Genomic DNA, 22,853 nt, shown 5'->3' with positions numbered 1-22,853 from the left:
CGTTGTATTTCAGGCTTTGGAGACATATAGATATAATCTTTGTAGGTTTCTAATGCACGCGTCATTCTATGTGTCGCTTGAACTTGGCTGTGTTTGTATAATTTGAGGCTGTCGTGCTGTGCGTCACTACAGAAACTGTAGGCAAAGGAGAGCAGATATCTCACACGTTGTAGAGACATGCACTCAGTTTATTAGGTAGACCTAACTAAAACTAATACAATACAATCCTCCTACTATCACAAAGGTTATAATGTTCAGCTTTTGTTGAAACAGTTGTAGAGTGGCAGTAATTCAACTTCATGATCATGTTGGAGGATGCTGTTTGTGGTGCTGTTGAACTGTATTGCATTATACAGAGAGATGTAGTGATGAAGTGAACATATTTAGTGGTACTCAGCCTATTTTCATATCAGCCTGAAGGAGAGATGAAAATAATTTTTGATATTTCTCACCTTCCACTTTTAATATATTGAGCAATAATAAAAACTGTTCACATCACGGCACTGTAATGCATTGTATACTGCGCATTAATAAAGACATAATCAGTCAACATGTTGACTTTAAATATACAAAACTGAAGTTTTACTAAATTAATCTCTATAAAAATAATTTTAAAATACATAAAATTTATATAAAAATATAAAAATTCACAGCATTTAGAAAATGGATTTAGGAAAATGAATCAAGGATTTCTTCAATTTAATTTAAATTTAAAAACAAAATATTTTAACTATAATCCTGTGTCATGGAGTAGATTTATTAGCTTACCTTCATCTGAAGAAAATATCCTAGTAAATATGGATCACTTAACAAGAAAATGAGCTCTGAAAAACTACGCAAGTTTCAGGGAAACACATGTTTTGTTGTGTGTTGCCATGGATGCGCAAGGTTTCTTATTACGTCAGCAGCGCTCTAACCACCACCGTCACCACCTTCACCTAGTGACGGTGCAACCGCTGCAAAAAAAAAAAAATCTTTGAAGCAGTGAAAACATTTTTAGGTCATTTCTTTCTCCACAACAGGTTGTGGTTTCACTGTCGTCTCATTGTTCAAGATTGCTAATCTGTATTTAGCCAGCAACCCCTCGCTTTGTGTTGGAGTCCTCGTTGCGCAATATTTTTGCAATACTCACTTGTTTCTCATTGTATATACATTGTAAATACAGTAGTGTCTATAAATATGTATATTCTCCTAACACAGATGATTCGTCTTTTCCAGAATATGGATCTGAAAGTTTTGAAACAAAAATAATATCCAAGTTCTCATTTTTAATTTCTCTTTATTCTGTTTGCTTACTAAGCTGTCACATACTTATGAGTCAGAGTGGACTGAGCAGGATTTTCCTTGGCGATATGATGCAATAAATATATTTCAAACTGCAAAAGTAGATGTTTCATAGCAGCAGAATGTGTTCGCTGATTCACATTTAAAAAATATGTCCAGAATATAAATAAGTTTAACTTATTAAACATTTATCTTTTTATTTTTTATTTTTTTTGATGACTTTTATTCTCCAGAGTTTGCAGGTCATTGAGGCTTAGTGCTATTTCATAGTGAGGTCCGTGGTCAGTGGGGAACAATACAGATCCGGTCAGGAGCATGTACGGTATGTGCTCTACTGTTTCGCAGTGACTCATGGAGCATGATGCACCACTTTCGTAAAGATACTCATCCTGAACAAAGACATCTAAGTTGAGGGAGGCAAAAAATGAAACACGCCCGCCACCACCTCGTTTTTTTTTGTGGTTTTTCTCATTCTTTCTTTTAATCTGTGACATTTACACATCGCTGACACATTATTTGTAGTCATGGTTACATTTTGCTGTTGAGACAGTGCACGTGGTAGTACCAGGATGTGTTTATCTTCACATTTGCATGGTGGTGTACTACTCTTGCAACTTGTACTAAAAATAAAGATAACCTCTTCTCAGTCCCACTGAGAAATGTAAAGATATTGTTTTAGAAATTGTTTTATAATCGTACCTCACATTGCTGTAGTTCATAAAAGTCTTACTTTTCTGAATATATTGAGATAGTAGAAAATCTCTCTGTGATGACAAACCTTCTTCTCGCTTCTGCGTATTAAACTAGAGCCCTTATCAAGGTCCAGGACAACAATAGAGAAAATTCATCATCATCTCATCTCATTGTCCATGCTCTGTCTTTAGCTGTGGGCTGATTGTGGACAGAATTAATATCACAGTATCTCTTAAATATTCAAAAAAATGTTTATCCAGTGGGTTGAAGTATTTATTATTTTACCAGGTCATTATCCTTTAGGGTTGCAACTAGATCCTCCGTCAGTTATTTTATAGTTAAAAGTGAAACATGCCCACATTTCCTCCGAGGACATGGTAATGTCTTCAAGTTGCTTATTTTGTCTGACCATCTGGCCAAAACCCAAAGATATTACAGTGATATAAATGAGAGAAAAGCAGCAAGAGCAGTTCAATTCTGTTGGTCTATTAGTCATTGCACCAAAAGTATTGGACTAAACACAATATCTTAAAATAAATTCTCCAGTTTTTAAGATCTGACGCCGGGACAGATGAAGTTACAGATGAGGTCTTCTGGCTATGAGGATTTATTCATAATGCGATAATAAAACGGTAGTCTGGAATTTTTGAATTATCACTCAGCCGTAGCTGACTCACAAATCTGACTGTAATAAAATCAAAAGGACAGGTTAGGAGACCATGACGTGCACATGGTGTGTGTGACCTCTCAGTTGGGGTGGAGACTAATGGTGCAGTAACATAACCGGTGGTCGCATCCTCCTCGGCTGAGCAGGCTTGATTGGTAATGTGCTGGAAGGTAGACTTGTGTTTTTCAATTTATTTCCTGCATATAGATATATTTAAGCTGAATACTGTGCAGTGTGAATTCTTTCTGGTGGGGTATCTTTGTGTTTGTTTGCATATATATATATGTGTCTGTGTGTGTGTGTGTGTGTGTGTATGGCCTGTTTAAGAAGCCTGCATTTGTTTGCTGGTTGTGTCTGGGGCCCAAGGTGGAGCTCTTTCTGTCAGATGAGTGAAGCTCTGCAGAGGCAGCCACTGGGAGTTCTGTTTCATCTCCTCTCATACTGCTCTGGAGCAGACATGCAAATCCGCTGTAATGAGCGCAGCCTGTGTGGTGGTGGTGGTGGTAGTCAGGGAGGGAAGGTAGGGGGGGGAGAAGAGGGGGATGAACTCAAGAATTTAAAGTGGAGAAGGGGAAGGTGGCGAGGGTGGGGAAAGGTGAGACGCTGACAGTCGTGCTAGATAGCAGAGCACGAGAATTTAAGGGGTTTAGGAGAGGGTTATGTCAGGAGCGCTGAAAGTGACAGGAAGTCTTCCCTCTCAAATCAAACATTCATTAGCCCGCTGCGGCTGTTTTTCTTCCCTTTGCTGTTGAAACATCGTGGTAAAGATGCAAATGGTGCCACGTTAATTAGCCTTATCTTTTACAACAGCAAGACGTGGTGTGGAGGGGGAAAAAATAAATAAATAAATAACACAGTGCATCATCATCATCACTGTTAGCAGATGTAATGAGGCTTTTGTATGGCTCCTGCTGAAAGTGTAGCATCATAAAATGCTTGTTGTTGTAATTCGGGGCTTTGTAAATGTCTGGAGTTTTACTGTTTACTTCGAAGAGGTAACCTGTTAATTTATCGCCACAACAAAACATTTTGAGTGACAGCATCTACGGATAAGAAAGATTACACCTGTAGTTTCAAGATACAATCACATGATTGAAGAAAATCACCAGAACAGTAACCTTCCTTAAACAGGATACTGGATCTAATGATTTATGAAGGTGTGTAAATACAACGCTTTGACTGGAGTGCAGCAGGAATATTGCACCTGCCATCAACGCTGCAGTCTGAGAAGTCTGTCATAAACCCCATTAGTCTGTGCTGTGCTGTCCAATAGCTGTGCGAGTGTGATTTTATTCACTCATAAAGAATTAAATCCCCAGTCAATGTTGGGGTGGTTTGGCGTCTGTCTCTATCCAATAATGTAAAGCACTCAAGACTTTTGATGAGCTCTGCAGATCGATAGGCGGTTAACAGCCACTTCACATAAGCTGAGTCCTACAACATGTCAAGGGGTCTTTAACTATTCAGGGGGTATAGCAGTTTTTTTTTTGCCTAAATAGACACGAGAACTAGAAGCTCCTGAGTCTGAAAGTCGAGAACTCTGAATCCTTTAGTGTGTTTTCCCAACACATTTCAAGAACCGTGAAGATTAGGCAAATTAGACTGATAATGGATTAAAAAGCTTTGTCTGTGACAACAACGGAGAATGGTCGTGTTTTTCCTTGTAATGCACTGTTGTGTGACACGTCGGAAAGGAGATACACAGTGGTGGAAAGAGGAGGCTGAGGCATCCGTCTCCAAACAGAGAGGATCTACTCACTACATAATTAAATGTACAACAATTGAAAATTAAGTTTTTATTTTCTCTGAATTACCATCCTTTGCTTATTCACTTGTTTCTTATTTGACCCTTTTTTAACTCGTCTACTAGCTACACGATTGTCGATCAATAACATTAAAGGCAATTTCCATATTAAGTCCTAATATTGATGCAAGTGACAACCAGCACTTTTTCTGGTGTATAAAGGAATGCAGTACATAGCTGTTGTAGCCTGAGACAGGAAATGCAAATTCAGAGCTGTAAACTTGGTCACTGCGGCTGAAAAAGCCTGCAGATTTCCACGTTCTTTGTTGTGTGCAACGCAGAGATGCAACAGTTAGTTGATTCATCAGTGAGTTGCTACTTTTCTTTGTGATATTTGATGGTTAAACTGAATATCTTTGTGTTTTGCGCTGTTGGCTGGCCAGAGAAAGCATTTGAAAACATAAGATATCATATTGGGTCATTGATAATCTATTTGCTGACATTTTATAGAAAACAAATGATGTACTTAATCAAGAAAATAATCATTACTTGGAGCCTTAATGGAACACATAGGCCAGTAAGGTATTATTAGACAGACTAGACAATAAACAGATCACTCGTGATTTTATTTTGTGTGTGTGTGTTGTTAGCTGTGAAAGCTGTTTCACAAGTTGGGAGCAACCTGGTGACCCATCATGACCAACATTACGCTAGAGAGCAGGATAAAATGTCAGCTGCCCACACAGTGTCTTCACCTTCCTCCTCTGAAATTAGAGTTCCCCATTGGAAACACCACAGCCAATTTCACAACGGCAATACAGTATCTCCTTCTGCTGGTTCCTCCTGTCTGACAGCACACTCAGATTGCTGCCTGACTGCTTTGTGACGTGGAAGGACTTCCACACAGTTTTACATGCTGTACAACGCATTTCATTTTCAACATTCTTAAAGTCGGCCGCTGAACAGAAACCCCTTTTTTGAACATGAGAAGCTACTAAATGCACATGATCCTTTTGATCGTGAATGCATGAATTTCATTTTATTGAAGCGTTATACCATGTATCTTTTATAAAATATCAGTAATGTTTACAGTGCATCACTTCGCCTTTAACCTCATTTTACAAAGATCATTTTCTCATCTTAGCTTCTCCTGTTAACTTTTGGTATTTTCGTCTCTGGCACTATGTCCATAGAGGCTGCTACATCGCCTGCTTGCCCAGCTCCGGTTCTGGCACAACACCAGCTCTGTTTGCTGCATTCCCTCACGCCCCTGGGCTGCAAGCCTCTTCCCGGTGGTCCAAATGGCTGTGCTACAAGCAGTCACACCCCCCGATGCTCTGATCTCACAGCACAAACATTAGCTATAGTTCACAGCAGTTTACTTAATCAGGTGAATGTTTTGTCATCAAATTTATTTTGTGTTAGCAAAGCTACACAGTGGGATTTTAAGCTGCTTTTCTACAGCAATGTTAAAATTCACATTTTCTCCAACATCTTAATCAGAATACATATTGATGAATGAAGTCATGGTAAATTTCATAATATATTTATACATGAAATGAATTAGTCTTAGTTTTTGCTTTATCTTGGTTACTCAGACTGCCAGGAGCTAATGCTAATTTGCGATTTGTGCTCAAATCATTTGAGTTAGCTCGTCCATCTTTTATTTATTTATTTTTTTTAAAGGGATCCCGGAGGCTGAGTGCTATTTTTACCATTTTAAGCTCATCTGTTAGTGAAGTTGTAGATGCCAAAGAGGCCTCACTCACGTGTCTGCTGTTTATTATGGTAAATCCTCAGGTTTTGTGATGACCTATTGTGGCTCTTGTAAGACTGTAACCACACAGTGATGAATCCATTTTTTTTTTTTTTTTTTTTTTGCCAGGAGGTGTTTTGACTGCAGAGCTTAAATCAACAGTGACTGCTCCTACCCCCCCCTCCTTCATCCACACCCAGATAAATAGCAACATTGTCTCCAGGAAACCAAATTAATTGAAATGATCTGGAACAGAACAGGGTGAAGAGAACAGGTATAGACATCGACAGCTGTCTGTTCCACGTGAAAACAAATTCCTTGTCCGTCATACAGCGCTGTAGACGGCCTCGGTTTCACGTTGTACTCTACTACTCTTTCCTTAATCAGCAGTATATGAAAACCGAGCTGCCCTCAAATTACCATGAAAGTCATCTGGAGAATGCCCAAGGAATTTATTAGCTTGTATAAACACAGACAATTCCCGGTGACGTAAGACAGGACTGGTTCAATTCAGCAGCTGATTGGAGTGCTTTCAAACTGTATTCTGCAACACTGTTTCTGTAGTGAATGACTGCACGTCTCCTTCAGGTATGTGATGTATTTTGACAAAGCAGATGATTGATTAGTCAGAGTATATTCAACTTGGCTTTGTGTTTGTACGTGCATATGAGCTGTTCATATGTGTGTGTGTGTGTGGCCTACACGTTATGTGTTTGATCGAGTGATTGAGCCTGGAGACCAAAAACCTGACAAGGTTTAAGATGGAGCTCCAAGAAAATGCAAAACTATTGACCTGTGACTTCTAATCCCTCTAATATGCTCTGCGCTGTGTTGTTGTTGTGCAACTTCCAGTGCAGACTGCATTATCACTCAGGGGAAAGGTGCATGGATTTATGGCAGGTGGCCGCCCCACAGCAATATGCCTTGAAAATCTTGATCATAGCCGCTGCCATTTCCTGTGAAGCCTTTGCATTCGGTTGACTTGTATAAGCTGTACGTTTGTCACGTACATGTGTAGCCTCAAGTGTTTACGTGTTACATGTTAAAAGCCATGTCTGAGCTAGAGAGGGAGAGTATACACGCTGCATGTTATCAGTGGGCTGTGTTATTATCTGCAGGTACAGTATGACTCCAGCAGCATTTTAAAGAGCCAGTATGGAGGCGCAGTAAACCAATGAAATGGGACATGAGGAGTCAAAGAGCAGCGCTTCAACAGCTTAATGATGTAGACGCATCCAGCTCTGTCAGGCAGTAAACTCTTTAATATGCTGTTAATTATTTCTGAGAGATTGAATATTGATTAAAAAGCAAAATGGTTTTAATTATAACTCCAGCTCTAGTGCCGTCTTAAATGAAGACGGTTTTAGGCTTTACGTGAGAGGAACATCTAACAAATCTATCAGACCTCAAGCTATTTCAACTCCGTTTGAATTTTGTTTTTTACTTTGTACTTTCTGGGTTTGAAAGTGAGTGCTCTCTCTCTCTCTCTTGCTGTGTAACCGGTGTTGCAGTTCCTTCTCTCAGCTCCCAGCTTCAGAGCTGCCAATGCTGATCCACTGTCTAAATTTGAAATTCATGACCTGATTCCTGCTCTGTGTAGCACTCTTAAAACATGCATTGCCCACCCAGGTAATTCCTTTTAAATCACGCTTGGGTAATTGTAACATGGTTTCTTTTTCAACACGTCTGTGTTGCAGCTGAAAATGAGGCTCGTACACAGTTGTTTCTGAGAGAGATGACATGTCACATGCCACGTTATGTCCGAGTGCAAGTAGAGGACATAAAAAATCTCTTCATTCTGAGCTGAAAGTGTACTCTTTCATATTTATTTTATATGTGCACATATTCATTACACCTTCAGCATTAGGGCTGCAACTAACAATGATTAAGCTACCAATTATTTTTTCAATTAATTAATCCGTAGTATCACATTAGCATATTCTGAAGCTGGTACCGATAAACATTTGTCTTTATTTTATTTTCTGGCAACTAAATAACTACTAAAGCGAGAAACTGGACTTCAGGGTGGACCGGTGCTTTCCTGGATAGTTTTCTGTGGACAATGGATAGCTTTTGTATTCCAGGCAGACTTATCCAAGCTCACCTTACCTCACTACTCGCCTCAGACACTGGCTCAATATTTAATATTGACGTTGGACTGGATCTAGCGAATGCAGATCAGGATAGGCCCTCAAGATTGCCACCAAAAATGCTTGGGCCTGCCAGCGCCTTAAGTGGTCCTTTTGTGATTCAGCAGAAGGATCTTGCTGGCTGCCAGGCTGGCATGGAGTCAACCTCCCAGGGGGAGCGCGTTAATGTGGGCCCCCAGGCCGTGGGACCAGGATAATTGGGTTCGCATGGTCGGTGTCAGGGCACCCCTACCACCTCCAAAACAAAGGACACCTCCCAGGCAAGCTGTTGGGGACGGAGAGACAAACCCCTCCTGCTCTGATTTGCTAGAAAGGCTTATTCAATTATAAGATGTCATATGTAGTTTTTTTGTATTGACCTGCAGATTGTACAATGAACTGAGGGCCTTGTGCTTATGTGTGCTCTGCCTCTTTATCTATATATACATCCTGCCCACTGAACTCTCATTAACATAGCTACTGCTAAGTGCATCTCTGTAAGATCTCTAATATTTGACAGTGCTCCTCTATTCAAATTACTCTTCTGGTTTGGCTGTATCTGCATTCAAGGGTCACAAACCCTCTTTCTCGCTTTGTGGCCGCTCCAGACAGCCTGAAGCGGCTCAGTTGATGCGCAGCCAACTCCCAGATCTTCCACTACTCTGATCTTCTGTCCCACTGCCTGGTCTGCCTGCTTGTCTTTCTGCATGTCTACAACAGCTAGATGCTTTTTTCCCCTCCTTTACCACTCACTTAGACGACCTCCCTTTGTTCGGCACTGTCTAATAAGACAAAGGTGTCTCTCTTGCCTTTTTAAGGTTCAGTGGGTTTAGAGGAACTCTGGGTTTAGCTTTGCTTTGTTGACAACTCTCTCTCCTCAGCGTTTAACTGCCCCACAGCCACAGTTGCGCTCCTGATTGATTGGCAGAATAATTATGGACTTGATTTGTTCAACCACAGGCGAAGTGGGATTGAGGGAGTAGGGGAGCAGAAAGAGCATGTATACCATTTTTCTTTTTTAAGAGCGCAGCAGAGCGGTCTGCTCGCCTGCATCTTAAAAACCGACTTTAACTTAACGTAGCCCACTAATAACAATGACACATAGATTGCACTGTAAAACATGGACACTGCTGCTTGTTCTGTTAGCAGCGAGGAGGCCTTGGTCGCCGCCCGTCTTGACCGTAGGCTGCAATAAACTGCACAATGTGCTCAGCCACGTGAGCGGTGAAGCGATAATTGACACATCCTAAAAATGCAAGTAAGGACTGGGTTATTAATGCTTTCTTCCTGAGGGTGGTTTCAGCAGAACCATTAAGCCTTTAATTGAGAAGGAAGACTGACATTAAAAGCTGTTGCCTTGGCATTGCCGTTACCTACTTTTTGTTTTTTAATGAAGATGAGGCTTATGGTCGTTCGCTGCATGATTACAGAGCTCCATGCAATCACAATACTCAGACACACTGCTATTTTAGTTTTCAGAGATCTCAAAAATAACTCCTAACTAAGTCCACTGCCACAGGGCTGGAAAAAGTGAGGAGTCTCCCTTTGACTGAAGGGAAGGTGAGCAGAATTCCCACCCCTCCCTATTTATCCCCCTTGCAATCTCTAGGAAAACAAGGGCTTCTCCCACGCTAGATATAAAGCTGTTGATATGGAAGGTATGACCCGGGTTTCGGTCGAGAGTAAAGATGCCAAAGGCTTGTTACCAGGTTACATCACTGTTGTTGTTGTGAGTGCATGTGCCAAATCTTCAGGCATAACAGAGGGAGCACGCTTAGCGATTCCCCTCCCTTTTGCCAAGTTACCATCACACTACAGGAAGATTCTTGTCATAATAAGCTCTCTCTCTTTCTCTTTCTCTTTCTCTCCACACGCTCACACCAAAGTCTGGGCAACATTTAACAATCGGTGGTGTAAATATTTATTGTTGTGTGTTTGTGTCCTGGTGACATTATTTTCAATGCAGCATTCATCACGTCTACAGCTCTGAGGTAGCATATATGGTAGCACAGCCATCACAGGTCCTTAATGGTTGTGTCCGTGTAGCCGAGCAGGCACATGCTGTTGGAGCGTTACTCGTGATGGATGCATGACTGCAGTAAAAGAGGATTAATCGCGGAAATTGCAGATAAGTGCAGGAGAGCACTGGTCTGGTACCTATCAACCGTCTTGTGTCTGCAAGTGGGAGTGAGAATGTGAGCTGAATTGCCTACTCTTTTCTCAGAGAGGAAATGATGACAGTAATGCACAGGCATCTGAAGGGAAGTTGTTCTAGGTAGGCAGCTAGGTGTTCTAGGTAGAAAATAAAATAGGCTAGCAGTGGTGGTTATATAATAATATAAAGGAATCGGTGTCTGTTTGTGTGCAACAATGTGTCATTTCAAAGAGATGAAACTGCAAACTGAGAATGGCAAATCACTACCCACGTAGGAAATTGCTTTCAATAAATGTTCCATGTATAAAAGGCAGCTGCGCATGATGCTGCTGTATTGACAATATATATTAAGAAAAGAAGAACAGCAAGAAAACAAATCATGATATTAGTATCAGTATATTATAAATGTATCACAAAAGTGTGTATGTAGATGTATCGCTAACACACACAGACTCATGTGAGATGAACGTCTGAATGAATTAGTATTGGTAAATAAATGAATCCATCGAGTAAAAATCATTTAATATTTGGACATTTAAAGTGAATCCCAAAACGATGCAAATCATTTTCTACTGTGCTTCATAATTAAAGTAGGCCACCTCAACAAAAGACAGCAGGTTTAAAACTTAAAACAAAATCCTGCCAAGAGGATGATTTCATTGAATGCAAAGTTGTGTTGAACATTGCAAATCTGATTAATGTGCAAAGAGACGTGTTTTTTTTTCTGGTAATGATCGTTAGCTGTGACTATGCTCGAAATGTTTACATTAAATTTATATTTGTAAAAATCTGTTGCACCCCTTTCACATGAACTGCCATGCATAAAATGGGATATTAAACACACAGAAGGTCAGGTCTGTTAAATGATGTAATATTTTTGCAGTGTAGCTGTGTTGTTTTTAGAGATTACATATGATTGACACTACATTCAGTCAGGGTTTGAATGGCAATCTTTGAAAGGAATTGGTCGGCATTTTGGGATATATACACTTGTGCTGTTGCACAGACCGGCCACTCTTTTGTCGCCAAGAAATAGTTACAGGACGAAACTCTTCCTATAACCACAGATTTTCCTTTTTGTTTGTTTGTATCTGAGTTAAACAAACGAGATAAAGTTTTTATTGGTTCACGTTAGAAAGCTTAGTATGCATATTTGTTTTACCTTTGCCTCCAGTCTTTATTCTAAGCTAGGCTAATTGCCTTCATACACAGACATTAGTGCGGTATCAGTCTTATCAAACTCTCGGAAAAAAAGCAAATAGCTTCCCCACAATGTCGAACTGTTCCTTTTTTAATTTTACAGGATTTCTGTCACAACCGTTCACCTTGAAGAAAGTTAAACTTAATCTTTTCTTAGTCATGTTTATGCATGTTTCCACTCAAGAAAAAAAGGATGGAATTATGGCTGAGAGTACAAATACCCACTAATATCTGTTGAGGAGGAAAAGCCTTTGTGTTGTCCTCAGCGGTTGCTGTAGTGAAGCAAAGGCACAGCAACAAAAGCCTCTTTTCAAAGATCTTCACGCTTTCAGGTCGAACAGTGACAGACCTGCGTAAAACGCTGGTCATGAGCGGGATTGTGGAACCATGTCAAATAAGCCATGTTGACTCATTCACTCCAATGACAAACATTGATTTTTTTTTTTCTCTCTTCCCTAATACCCATTTTCACACCAGAGTAAGCACTACATGTGATTTTGTCCTTTCTCCCTCTTGCTAGCAGTTGGTTACATTGCACCCCGGCATGAGTGGCCCTATTCAAACTCAGCTTTCAGGTAAACTGAAATGTATTCGGTTAGTCAGACACAGAGTACAATATAATTGAATATGTTTTATTGACCTTGCATTATTAAACAGAAATGGCAGGTGAAAACATTAAGTGTGCATGCTGTCTGTTTTAGTTAGACTTCTTATCCTTGACTAAGGCTTCCTGTGGGGTGTCTTGTCATCTCCTTTAAATACTGCTCCCTACTGGGAACGCACTGCAACCTGATTTTCATTCACATGCTTTTCTCTTCACCAAGAACACTTGGACTCTTATTCAAATAGTAAAACCAGTGTTTTTCACCTTTTTTTTTTTTTTTGTTGTACCTACTTCCCTTTTGTGTGCCTCCTCTACTTCTGCTTCGGTCGGTGGTTCCCTGTATTTTGCAGTATGTTCGGTCTAAACCAGAAAACGGGTGTTAGTTTCATTCATTAGTGTGAAAGCCGCATTTGACAAAGAGTGAAGTCAGCTTATTTTAGTATATTTTGTGGGTAGTTTATCTTTAATTTTGAGGTCACTGACGCTTTCTGGTATTTCTAGTGTCTCCTGAGGTGTGAAGTAATAACCTAATCCTAATAAACCTAATAACATGATGAAAGCTAAATTTAGCAGCTTGATTTCCTACCTCAGCAGGCCTCAGGTCTTTGCAAGGTGATTTTCAGGCTATACTGTCAAACACATCAGCAATGTAGAGCAGCCTACTGCATTCTTGGGAAATACTCAGCAGTATTACAAAGTGAGGTGTTACATCACTCTGTTATGAGAGGCCTTGCACCATAAATGCTGTTGTGATACTGGTCAGTGGTATAGTTCAGTGTAGTTTTACCATGTATTGTTTTGTTTGGTTATTGCTCTGATCTGCAGCATATTCATCAGCTCATTTGGGTTAACTTCCTACTTTGCTGATAGTGCAGGCAGCAGTCTGAGCTTCCCTCTTTGACGCTGGTCTATTCAGTGAACACTTTTGCAGCAGGAAACAGGAAAAATTCCTGTTATATGGGAGCATAAAATCCAGGTGAAACTGATCCGTTTCTTTTTTTTAACGGAAATCTGGAAGCCAGTGGAAAAGTGAAAAACATTCCTCCTTAAATCTGTTGTAATAAACGTTAACTAGTCTACATTTACGTTACACCATAAAGCATCAAACAAATCATGCAGATGACACACATTAGGTGCTTATCTTTGCTTGAATTACCATAGCACTTTCAATAAAACTAGATACTTCACACTGGTCCCATCACTGCCTTTCCCCACAGTTTTATTGAAGCGGACTAATTCAGTCCGTACAAATTGCACGGTGCACCTGTGTACTATATTTAGGGAGTAAAATAGAAGATGCAATGAAATAATAATTAAAACGGTGAACAATATAATTACAATCAGGTTCTTTTTGCTGTAGCATCTCGTAAAACTGGTAACGTCCCTCTTCTAACTGTAGTCAAAATAAATTATATGCCATCCTCAAAGATAACATGGCATTTACGTGGAAGTGGACACGGCAATAACAGTAAGTAGATGTTGGCAGCCAGGAATAACGTGGCTCACCCGACAAATCACAAAGTACAAAATTCCTCGTGGATGCTGCGTTCTGGTTCCATTCATGTCTTATCAGTAATTAAGGCTTATAAATCTAATATTAACCAGGACCACCATTAGCATTTAATCTACATTTAAGATTATATTTGTGTAGAATCGGACTCAGTACCAGCAGGTACACGATCTTAAAGTCAGGACATCCATAGTTTCAGATGTTCAGCCACACAGTGAGCATTTTGAATGACCCTGTTACAAACAATACAAACATTTATGAGACACATCCATTCTTTCTAAATTAGAATTCAAATTAATTATATAAAATATAAAATGTTGAAGACACTTAAGTGCCATTCATTGTAGCAAATCACAGTTAAAATATTGATTTCATCCTGGGACATGCATTGTTAGGGGCCCTGCTAAAAATTTTAAGTGCTTGTGAAGTTCAAACATCAATTTTGCAATAGTGGAGGAGTTGGGGAACCGTGCTAATTTTTATGACGCAGTTGCTGACTTGCATCTAGGTATGCACTTGCCTAATGTGATGAAGTTGACGTAATGTGCTGTGTTGTGTTGAGTAATCCCTGGTTGTTACTCAGCTTGCTGCCTCATTGGAGATTCTTGAATAAAAGAGGCGCATGTATAATAACCATGCTGTCAGTTTGATTGAGCCACTTCAGACTCACTAGCTGAGGCACAAAACACAATCACTGATTTGCTGTCAGTGCTCTGTTGGCAGCAGGAACGTTGATAAATCCTGTCAAGAACTTGGTAAATTAAGATGTTTCAAAAACGCTTTCAGTTTCTCATTCAGAACTAAATCTGCCATTAATCCCTGGAGGATAAAGAAACTTTGAGTGTTGAATAGAGAATGAATTTGACCATCCATTTCTCCCTCTCAGCTTTGGAAAATGGTCTCAGCTCCCCGTTCTAAAAACAAATTAAAGTCGAGAGAAAGAGAAAGAAGTTTTCTTTTTTTGGCTGTGACAGTGACTGAACCCTATTTTCCTAGAGCCAGATCAAAGTGGCTCCGTGTGTGTCGGATCGCAGTCTGTTCCCCTGGGCTTGTAATCATAGTGCCTGAACTCTCAGACCTCTTCGATGCAGACTCTGTTGCCACATTTTGCTCTCTGCCAGGCTTGATGCCAGCATCACGGTGCCCTTCACACCCTCCCCTACTGCTTCATCTCCCCTGGCTTTTCTTCTCATCTGCCGCTTCCTCAGTACTCCCTCTACCCCCAGACCCGTTGATGAACACACTCAGACAGTCCTCTCTGACGTGGCAGCAGGCTCAGGCTTGTCCCTGTTCTGACTGTCCCACAGCCTGGCGGGGTAATGAAGGCAGCAGGAGGGCCGTCTTACTGCCTGCCTGTGTTGCGCTTCATCATTCCTGCCACAGCCCAGGGTTCTCTAATTAAGACACCGACTTGGCCCGGCAGATTATGTAGCAGCTGGATCATTAGCGTAGAGGGTCAAATGGCATGCGTCTCCGTGTAGCGGGCGGAGCGCCTTTCATCAACCCCGGTCTCTGTCACCTCACCTCTGGCGGCCACCAGAAGGCTCTGCCTGCTTCATCCTCTTGGCTAACCCCATTCATACTGAGTGTGGGTATGAAAGGGGGGGCAAAGTCGGTATGAATGCAAACAAGATTTACATCAGGACCACCAAGAATTAACTTATGCAGACCCTTACATTAAGCTGCCAGTTATCATATACCTAATGCAAACCAGTACAACAGACACTGAGTGATGATTTAAATCAGTTTGAAGGCTATACGTTTGCACTATGTGGCTGAATTGTAATGCTGCCATTAATTCTTTTCATTATTAATTCATTTGTCAATTTTATGACCTAATTGATTAATAATAATCAAAGAAATGTCCAAAAAATAAAAAAATATTAATCAGATTTGCCCAGCTACATACTCTCACTTTAGAGAAGCTGGAACCAGAGATTTTACAATATAAAAATGATTGAGACAGTTAATCGAGTATCAAAAATGTTGTTTTTCTTCAATGATGTATCAAGCAATCATTTCAGCTGTATTGTATAACATTATATTTAAAGCAAATTATTACAGAAAGACGCAATAAAGGGTGTGACACATTCAGTGGAACGATACACAAACAAATAAGGATGGGAATTGATAAGATTTTTACGATTCCGATTCCATTATCGATTCTGCTTAACGATTCGATTCTTTATCGATTCTCATTTGGGAAAAAAAGGAGAACAAACAGTTTGATCAGCATCATCTAGAGGAGGCAGTGAACTGGACCGAGTACTAGCACAGCTGCCAGCCTCTGAGCCAGCCAGACTCTTTCTCTCGTCATGGTCATCTTCTAAATGTAATGCAGAAGGCATTCGTTTAATGTTACCTGTTATAGCATGTTTTACAAAGCAGCACATCGCGCTAACATGGTAGGCAGTGTGTTATTTACCTTCTGTAGTAACCGCAGAGGTGGTCATACTGTAGCCTGGCTGCTGCCGCTGCTGCTAGGTTAAGATTCATCTCCTGTCCGAAGCGTGTCAAAAACACGACATTCATTTAAAAATATTGCATGTTGTGTGCGCAAATGTTTGTACATGTTTGTCGTGTTCCCTCCCGATACTGTTATCTCCACTTTGCAATGATTGCAAGTCGCCCTGTTGACATGTGTTTTGGTAAAAATGCAGCCGAACTTTGGAGCGCTTGAACCGAGTGGGTGACATTCGTGCTTTCTGGAATCGATAAGAGAATCGTTATATAAACTGCCCAACGATTCAATGAAATTGAAACACATGGAACCGGTTCTCGATTCCCATCCCTACAAACAAAACTGTTTCGATAAACAAAAACAGGGAGGATATGTTTTTATAACTACTGTATGGTGTTTTAACCACTTCAAAATGAATGGGTTCACCGTGTTTCCTGTTATTTGCTTGGAATATGTCAAACTAGTACATATACTGAAGTAGCAGTGGAAATTAAATCATCATTAAAGCATCACAACATACATTAAAATGAGAGCTATACATAGCTACATATGTATATGTAGTTGATTGATGGAATGAAATTGACTTGAAGTCAGTCCTGGAGGTCAGTGAGATGGGCAGAGCTTAACTGAAAGACGTACACTAGTAATGGGCCGTGGTGTGTGTGTGTTGCAGATTATAATAGATACATCTCCGAAATCAAATTTGTTTTACATTTCGGTAGGCCGCCATTCAAAGAAGAAAATTACGGCTATTAGGAGCTTATGAGTCACCCGTATTTCAGTTACAGGGTGGGGATATGTTGTGTATTATTTGTTTGTCTTTTCAGTGACAACGAGCTTCTCCACCATTAGACTGACTCACCTGGTAGTCAGTCAACAAGTCAGCTCATCTATCAGTCTGCTCATGGCTGCAGGGGTTGGGTGTTACCTTAAAGCCTTTTGTGTTTTATTATTATTATTATTTTTTATCAAGGTCCTAGTGTTTTTATAAAGGAAGAATAAAAAAAACACACACATTCAAGAGTAAATAAGCACCTCCTTTCCAAGTGAAACTCTTTGAGTTTTAGAAGGCTTGAAAGATGGCCATAAAACATTAACTATGTTCTTCTCATTAAATTAAAAGTTGTGAGCAGCTTGATTTCATGGAGTTGAAATACATTTCAAAGGCAACATTCACTCCAAGGATTTAAGTATCAAAACAGCACCCTGCTAGCATATCGTGCTTCTTTGCTGTCCACCTTCATGCTTAGTATGTTCCAAGCGGTCACCTTTTTTTTATTTCAAAATATAAACTATGCTGCTTTAATTGTGATCCATGGCCTTTCTCAAAGCTTCAGAGCTCTGTCTGCAGCAGCATATTTTGGAGAAAGTACGACAGCTGATTTGACATTTGAATATGACAGAAACATGCTGATCAGACAAACTGACAGTCCATTAAAGGGATTACGCTCTGAGCAGTTTAGCTCTTTAAGACTTTTGGTATTATTTTGTTTCCCATTTTAAAATAAAAAAAATAAAAAATGTCATTACTGACATGAATTCAAGGTGACCACAGCTGCTGTTCTGCATCGCAGCCACTTTTAAAGCCTAAAAAAGGAAAATTTATACTTGGAAGGAGTATCGCTGAAAAAACTAGACAGGAAACGGATAAAAATGTGAAGCAATGTTTCTCAGAAAACTTGGATTAGAAACTTTACAGGGCCATATGAAACCCAGCGCTGATTATAAGGAGGAGGTTTTAGATCAATCCTCCACTCCATTAATGATCTCCCCCAACTGGATTTAGTTTTTTCCTTTCTCTGAATTCTGTTTGGATGTATGAAAAATGCCTTCATCTGGCTCTGCCCGTCTACACTGATAGCCTATATTGAATTGGCTTCTGGGCGCTAGCTAACCCCCGCTGTGAGAGATCAATTGAAAGGGACAGCAGCAAACTGCTTGTGACCAAAGCGGTTTGCCCAATTTAGGAATTTCTTACTATTTGTGCTGCATCGCATACTGACAGCAGAGGCCCCCCCAAAAAAGTCTACTTTTTGAAGTCTATTGACTAATAGAGTTTATCTTTTCCGGCAAACCTTTCTTAAAAAAACGAAATGTTTTGATAAAAACAAATATCATAATCATGATAAGAAGACGTCATTTTTTGAGATTTATCTCAAAGCATTCGAACCAGAGTTTGAAAAACTGGGTTAAATGGTAATAACTCCACACAAATGCTATTTTTGAAAGATACGGTATTTGACCTATTGAGTGCTGTCAAGACCGTATTTATTCTCAGCCCGACAGCCTGAGTGCACACTCCAACTCACACTTGCTCTCACACACACAAAAACACACTTGTGTGAGCATGCTTAGTCAAGAGAAAAATCCCACAACTTGGTGAGGATTTCTCATTCTCCCGCCCGTTTTCTCTTCTTTTTTTTCCCTCCCTCAGACAGATTGCAGTGTCATACTGCTCAGGTTTTTCCCCCTTGTGTTGCTTGTGTTCATCTACCTTTGTAACTTTAGGCCTTTCTACTCTGCCCCCTCTATTTTAAGACAGGGAGGGCAGTGTGCCGAAATGGACAGAGAGGGACAGGCTGTTGTGGGCTGCACTCTCGCGCAGCACGGCCGACATGCACAGGGCTGAGGACAGTTTGCAAGACGACACTGGCTGGCTTGTTTACGGCAGAGGCTCCGTTTGGGGGAGGAAGGAGAGAGGAGGCAGGCAAAGCTGGCAGGCAGGGAAAAAAAGGAGAGGGGGTTTACTACCCTCAAGAGAGTCGGAATTCCTCCTGAGCCATTCCCCCATTTGGCTGGCAGTTGTGAAAACAATTGCCTGGCATTTACTCTCTCTACGTGCAGATGGAGTCCCAGCTATGAGTCAGCTTTGAGAGCAGCAAGTGGTGGAGAAAGTGGTGGGCTTGTGATCTCCTGCACAGCGAATATGAGCATACTTTACAGAGACACTTTGTTTTTGATGTTGGGCAAACCGTTAAGAGTTGCTTCCTCGCTTATATTTCTTTTCGTTCTCTGCAGTATTACTGATATACATATGTTTTATCCATGATGTTTGGTTGCTCCTTGTAACACGTTGACTAATAAAGGCATGTCTGTTTCCTGTTTCTCCAGAGTTGATCTACCGAAGACATTATGCTGATGTCTTGAGCTGAGGGGGAGACTTCTTCCTTGACCTGTCAGTCGTCTCCATTTGTTATTCCACACCTGGTCCGCTTTCCATCAACCCGCCGAGCACCAACAGCAACCAACACCACCTCCACGTTTTCCCCACCCCCCCCTTCTGCCCAGCCTGCCGTCACCATGACGTCGGAGCTGGAGAGCAGCCTGACCTCCATGGATTGGCTTCCTCAACTAACCATGCAGGCGGCCATCCGCAAGGCGGACGCCCAAAATGCCCACGGGCCAGGCATGGGCAAAAAGGGTACCCTTCTGGATCCTAACACCACATTGGACCAGGAGGAGGTGCAGCAGCACAAGGACGGCAAGCCGCCCTACAGCTACGCCAGCCTCATCACGTTTGCCATCAACAGCTCGCCAAAGAAGAAGATGACACTCAGCGAGATCTACCAGTGGATCTGTGATAATTTTCCCTACTACAGGGAGGCGGGCAGTGGTTGGAAGGTGAGAAAATTACACTTTTAATATTTTATTTTAAGCCGATGTAGTGACATAAAAGACAATTGACATCATGATGACATGGCTGCTTTCCGGTTATAGTGACACTCACACGTTATTTTAGTGCTTCTGAAAGTTGAAATGAGGTGTTCTTTTATTTTTTACGACAGCAGATATAGAGTGATTTACTTCAGTTGATTCACTAATGGAAATTCCTCCTTGATTATACAATTTGCACTAAGCTGTGAACAGCGTTTGTAGAAAAGTTGAAATTGATATGCCTTGCCTTAAATCATTGTTTTGTGGTTGCTGGGCATCTTAAATAAAGTGAGATGCCGTTGGTAATCACCATTGTCACTTCTGAGAAAGCTTTGAGAGAAACTATGAGTGCGCCAAATCACACTAAGTGCCTTACTCCAACGAATGAAATATGGTGCAGCCCTGAGAGAACCATATGAAGTGTAAAACCCTGGATTAATATTCAGAGAAGTGGCCCCTATCTGTGCGAACACAGACTAAATAGCCCATTCATGGGTGGTATTATTCATTGCAGATGCCTTGATAGGAGAAGGCCATTATGCAGAAGGAGAGAGCCAGTGCTGTGTCATCATCTCAAGGAGCCCATGATATACCGAGATGAAGCTATGCTGATTGCCTTTTAAAGGGCCCAGATGGAAATTGATATTAGAATGAGTTTTCCAATCAGTCGACGTTTATTGGAAATAGAATCTTAGGCACTGCTTTATTGCAGTCAGACAAGATGTATGAAGCCCATTTCCTGGGGCGACAAGATCTTGCGTTCCCACAGGCTGCAATCACACAAGGTGTGTGTGTGTGTAGGTGATGGGGGAGATGAGAAAGCATGTGTTATTGTAAATGGATTGATTTTTAGCTTCTGTGGCAAGGCCTTTTGTAAGGAAATAAATTGTTTTATTTTGCAACCTTTGTTTCCTCCTTTACCTTCATCATCCCTTATTTAGTTGTCAGTAACATGGCAGCGCTACGTGCTGTCAGTCTTCGTGCATTCCTGCGTTTGTGTTGCAGCCATTTTCACACAACACTGAGGTCAGCTCTGTATTTTGTATACAGGCTAACATTTTTGGCATTGAATTTAACCATTCATTGCACACCAAGGATTCGTGTCTCCAGACACGGGTACAAGGTTGCAGCAGCCGTATTATAGTAGCACCATCTTTGTTGCTACGCTAGGGTTGTTAACATATCCAGTTGCAGAGCATGTAGGACTCTTTGCTCAGGGTGTATCCATTAAGATACTGTTTATATTCTTTGTGTCTAGAAAGCAGCTTTAAGTAAATCATCATGTAGGTAGTTTGAAGTGGACTTCTTGTGGAAGTCTTGTGCACACATTTTCCACATTTTTTTTTTTTTTGCCTGGGAATACGAGGGTGTAACTGACTAGCCCAACTAAAATAACTGTTGATGAGACACAACATTTAGTCCACACTTTTACTTGCGTACACTTTTTATACATTTTAGAGTGGGTGGCCTCAGTGGGAATCAAATTTGTTCTCCTGGCAGGGTTGAAGTTTTGCTCTACCCACTGAGTTACAGTCCCACTGTAGATACAGCATGAAGGACTACATGATGTTAATTTACCAAAGCTTGTCGTACGCGTGTGGCCTTTTAATGTGCTTTTTGTTGTCAAGTGCGGCTTTATTATGAAATAAGTGAAACGCTTATTTCAGGATGGTGAGGTTATGTCCAAAACGAATAAATGGTATTTACGATTTGGAAATAATTCAAAATGCTAACTGATACCAGATTAATATATAAAAATAAGATAGTCACGATAGCTGTTCTGTATTTTTCAGAATATTCTCTGTGTGACTACAACCTATTTCGTATCTAACCAGCGAACGAATTCAATCCTCTTTGGGATTAACTGACCAGGGCAAGTTTCCAATATTGGGAATAAGCATGCAGTTTCAAGCAGTGTGAGATCATGAAAGATGTTTGCTTTAAATTCACAACATTCCTCTTTAAAGCAAAACTTATGTTTATGCTGGCTTGTACATTTTAGTTCCTAGCAAGCAAGTTTTTTTTTTCTCTCTATGTCCTAGCATTTGTAAAGCTTGCATCATATGTAATATTACAGTAGTACAGTTCAGGGTTTGTGATTATTCAGAGGTGCTCTAAAGGGTTATGTGCATTGCACTTTCTTTCACTAGAATAATCCACTCAGTATCAATACTACTTTCCAGTGAGCTATGAGTACATAATACATAGTATTCAGTGTGTTAATGCATTAATTACTTCGGTCAAGGCTCTTATTATGTTTTTTTTAAGTTAAGATAAAATTCAGTGGACCGACAGGCCTTGGATCAAGGAACTATTGATCACAGATTTTTTTGTGATTTCTACCATCACATTGTCGGTGTTTTGTATCCATAGAGATGAAGCTCTCATAAATATATAATGTCGAAATGGAAAGGATTTCTTTTCAGTGTTCGGTGGAATGTAGAGTCTTATAAGAGCAAGTTATAGAATTAGTCAGCGTCGGTGGAGATTGACGCCCTTGAAGTACTTTCTAGTTTAGTAAAGGCTTGCATAGATCACCAGATTCTGGCCTGAATGTGGGCTGAAACTGTAGAAATACCCCTCACATTTAAAAGTGTGAAAAACCACATCACTCTAACCAGGATGCTGTACAGCACAGGAAACACTGAAAAAGCGGTTTGAAGATGTGCTCATAGGCCTAGAGTCTGCGTCACAATCTTTCTCTCGGTTCTTGTTAATAGGGTTTTTTCCCTACCGTAGTTTTTTTCTGAGAATCTAAACAACTGAAATAATGTGTATAAAGTGTGTGTATATATAGATATAAACCTTTTCATTGCATAAGACATGTGAATGAAGTCTAATAATGCGGTTGCCATGCCTGGGGCGTTTGAACGAGTTCCAGTAGCCTTAGGTTTGTTACTACTGTTTTTGTGCTTGGAGAATGTTTCACAACCCATCACACAAATGATTGTTTCATATAAGCCTGAGCAAAAACCTGGGAAAAGTTTCTCTCCCAG

General features: G+C 40.5%; 1 protein-coding gene across 5 annotated transcripts in view; it reads left to right on the top strand.

Annotated features, from left to right (window-relative positions):
- foxj3 (forkhead box J3) overlaps positions 1–22,853 on the top strand; it is a 74,198-nt gene that overhangs the window by 12,407 nt on the left and 38,938 nt on the right. For 4 of the 5 annotated variants that reach the window (XM_027279814.1, XM_019262945.2, XM_010731372.3 and 1 more), the window contains exon 2: positions 19,315–19,824. In XM_027279814.1, the coding sequence (XP_027135615.1) occupies positions 19,504–19,824 (321 nt within the window). In that variant the 5' untranslated portion in view covers positions 19,315–19,503. Of the gene's footprint in view, positions 1–18,711; positions 19,101–19,314; positions 19,825–22,853 lie in introns of those variants that run through there. The other variant, XM_019262944.2, reaches the window with a different exon arrangement.

Source organism: Larimichthys crocea, chromosome VI (genome assembly GCF_000972845.2).
Source record: "Larimichthys crocea isolate SSNF chromosome VI, L_crocea_2.0, whole genome shotgun sequence".
In the NCBI taxonomy this organism is placed as follows: Eukaryota; Metazoa; Chordata; class Actinopteri; family Sciaenidae; genus Larimichthys; species Larimichthys crocea.
This window is presented reverse-complemented; position numbering and strand designations above follow the sequence as displayed.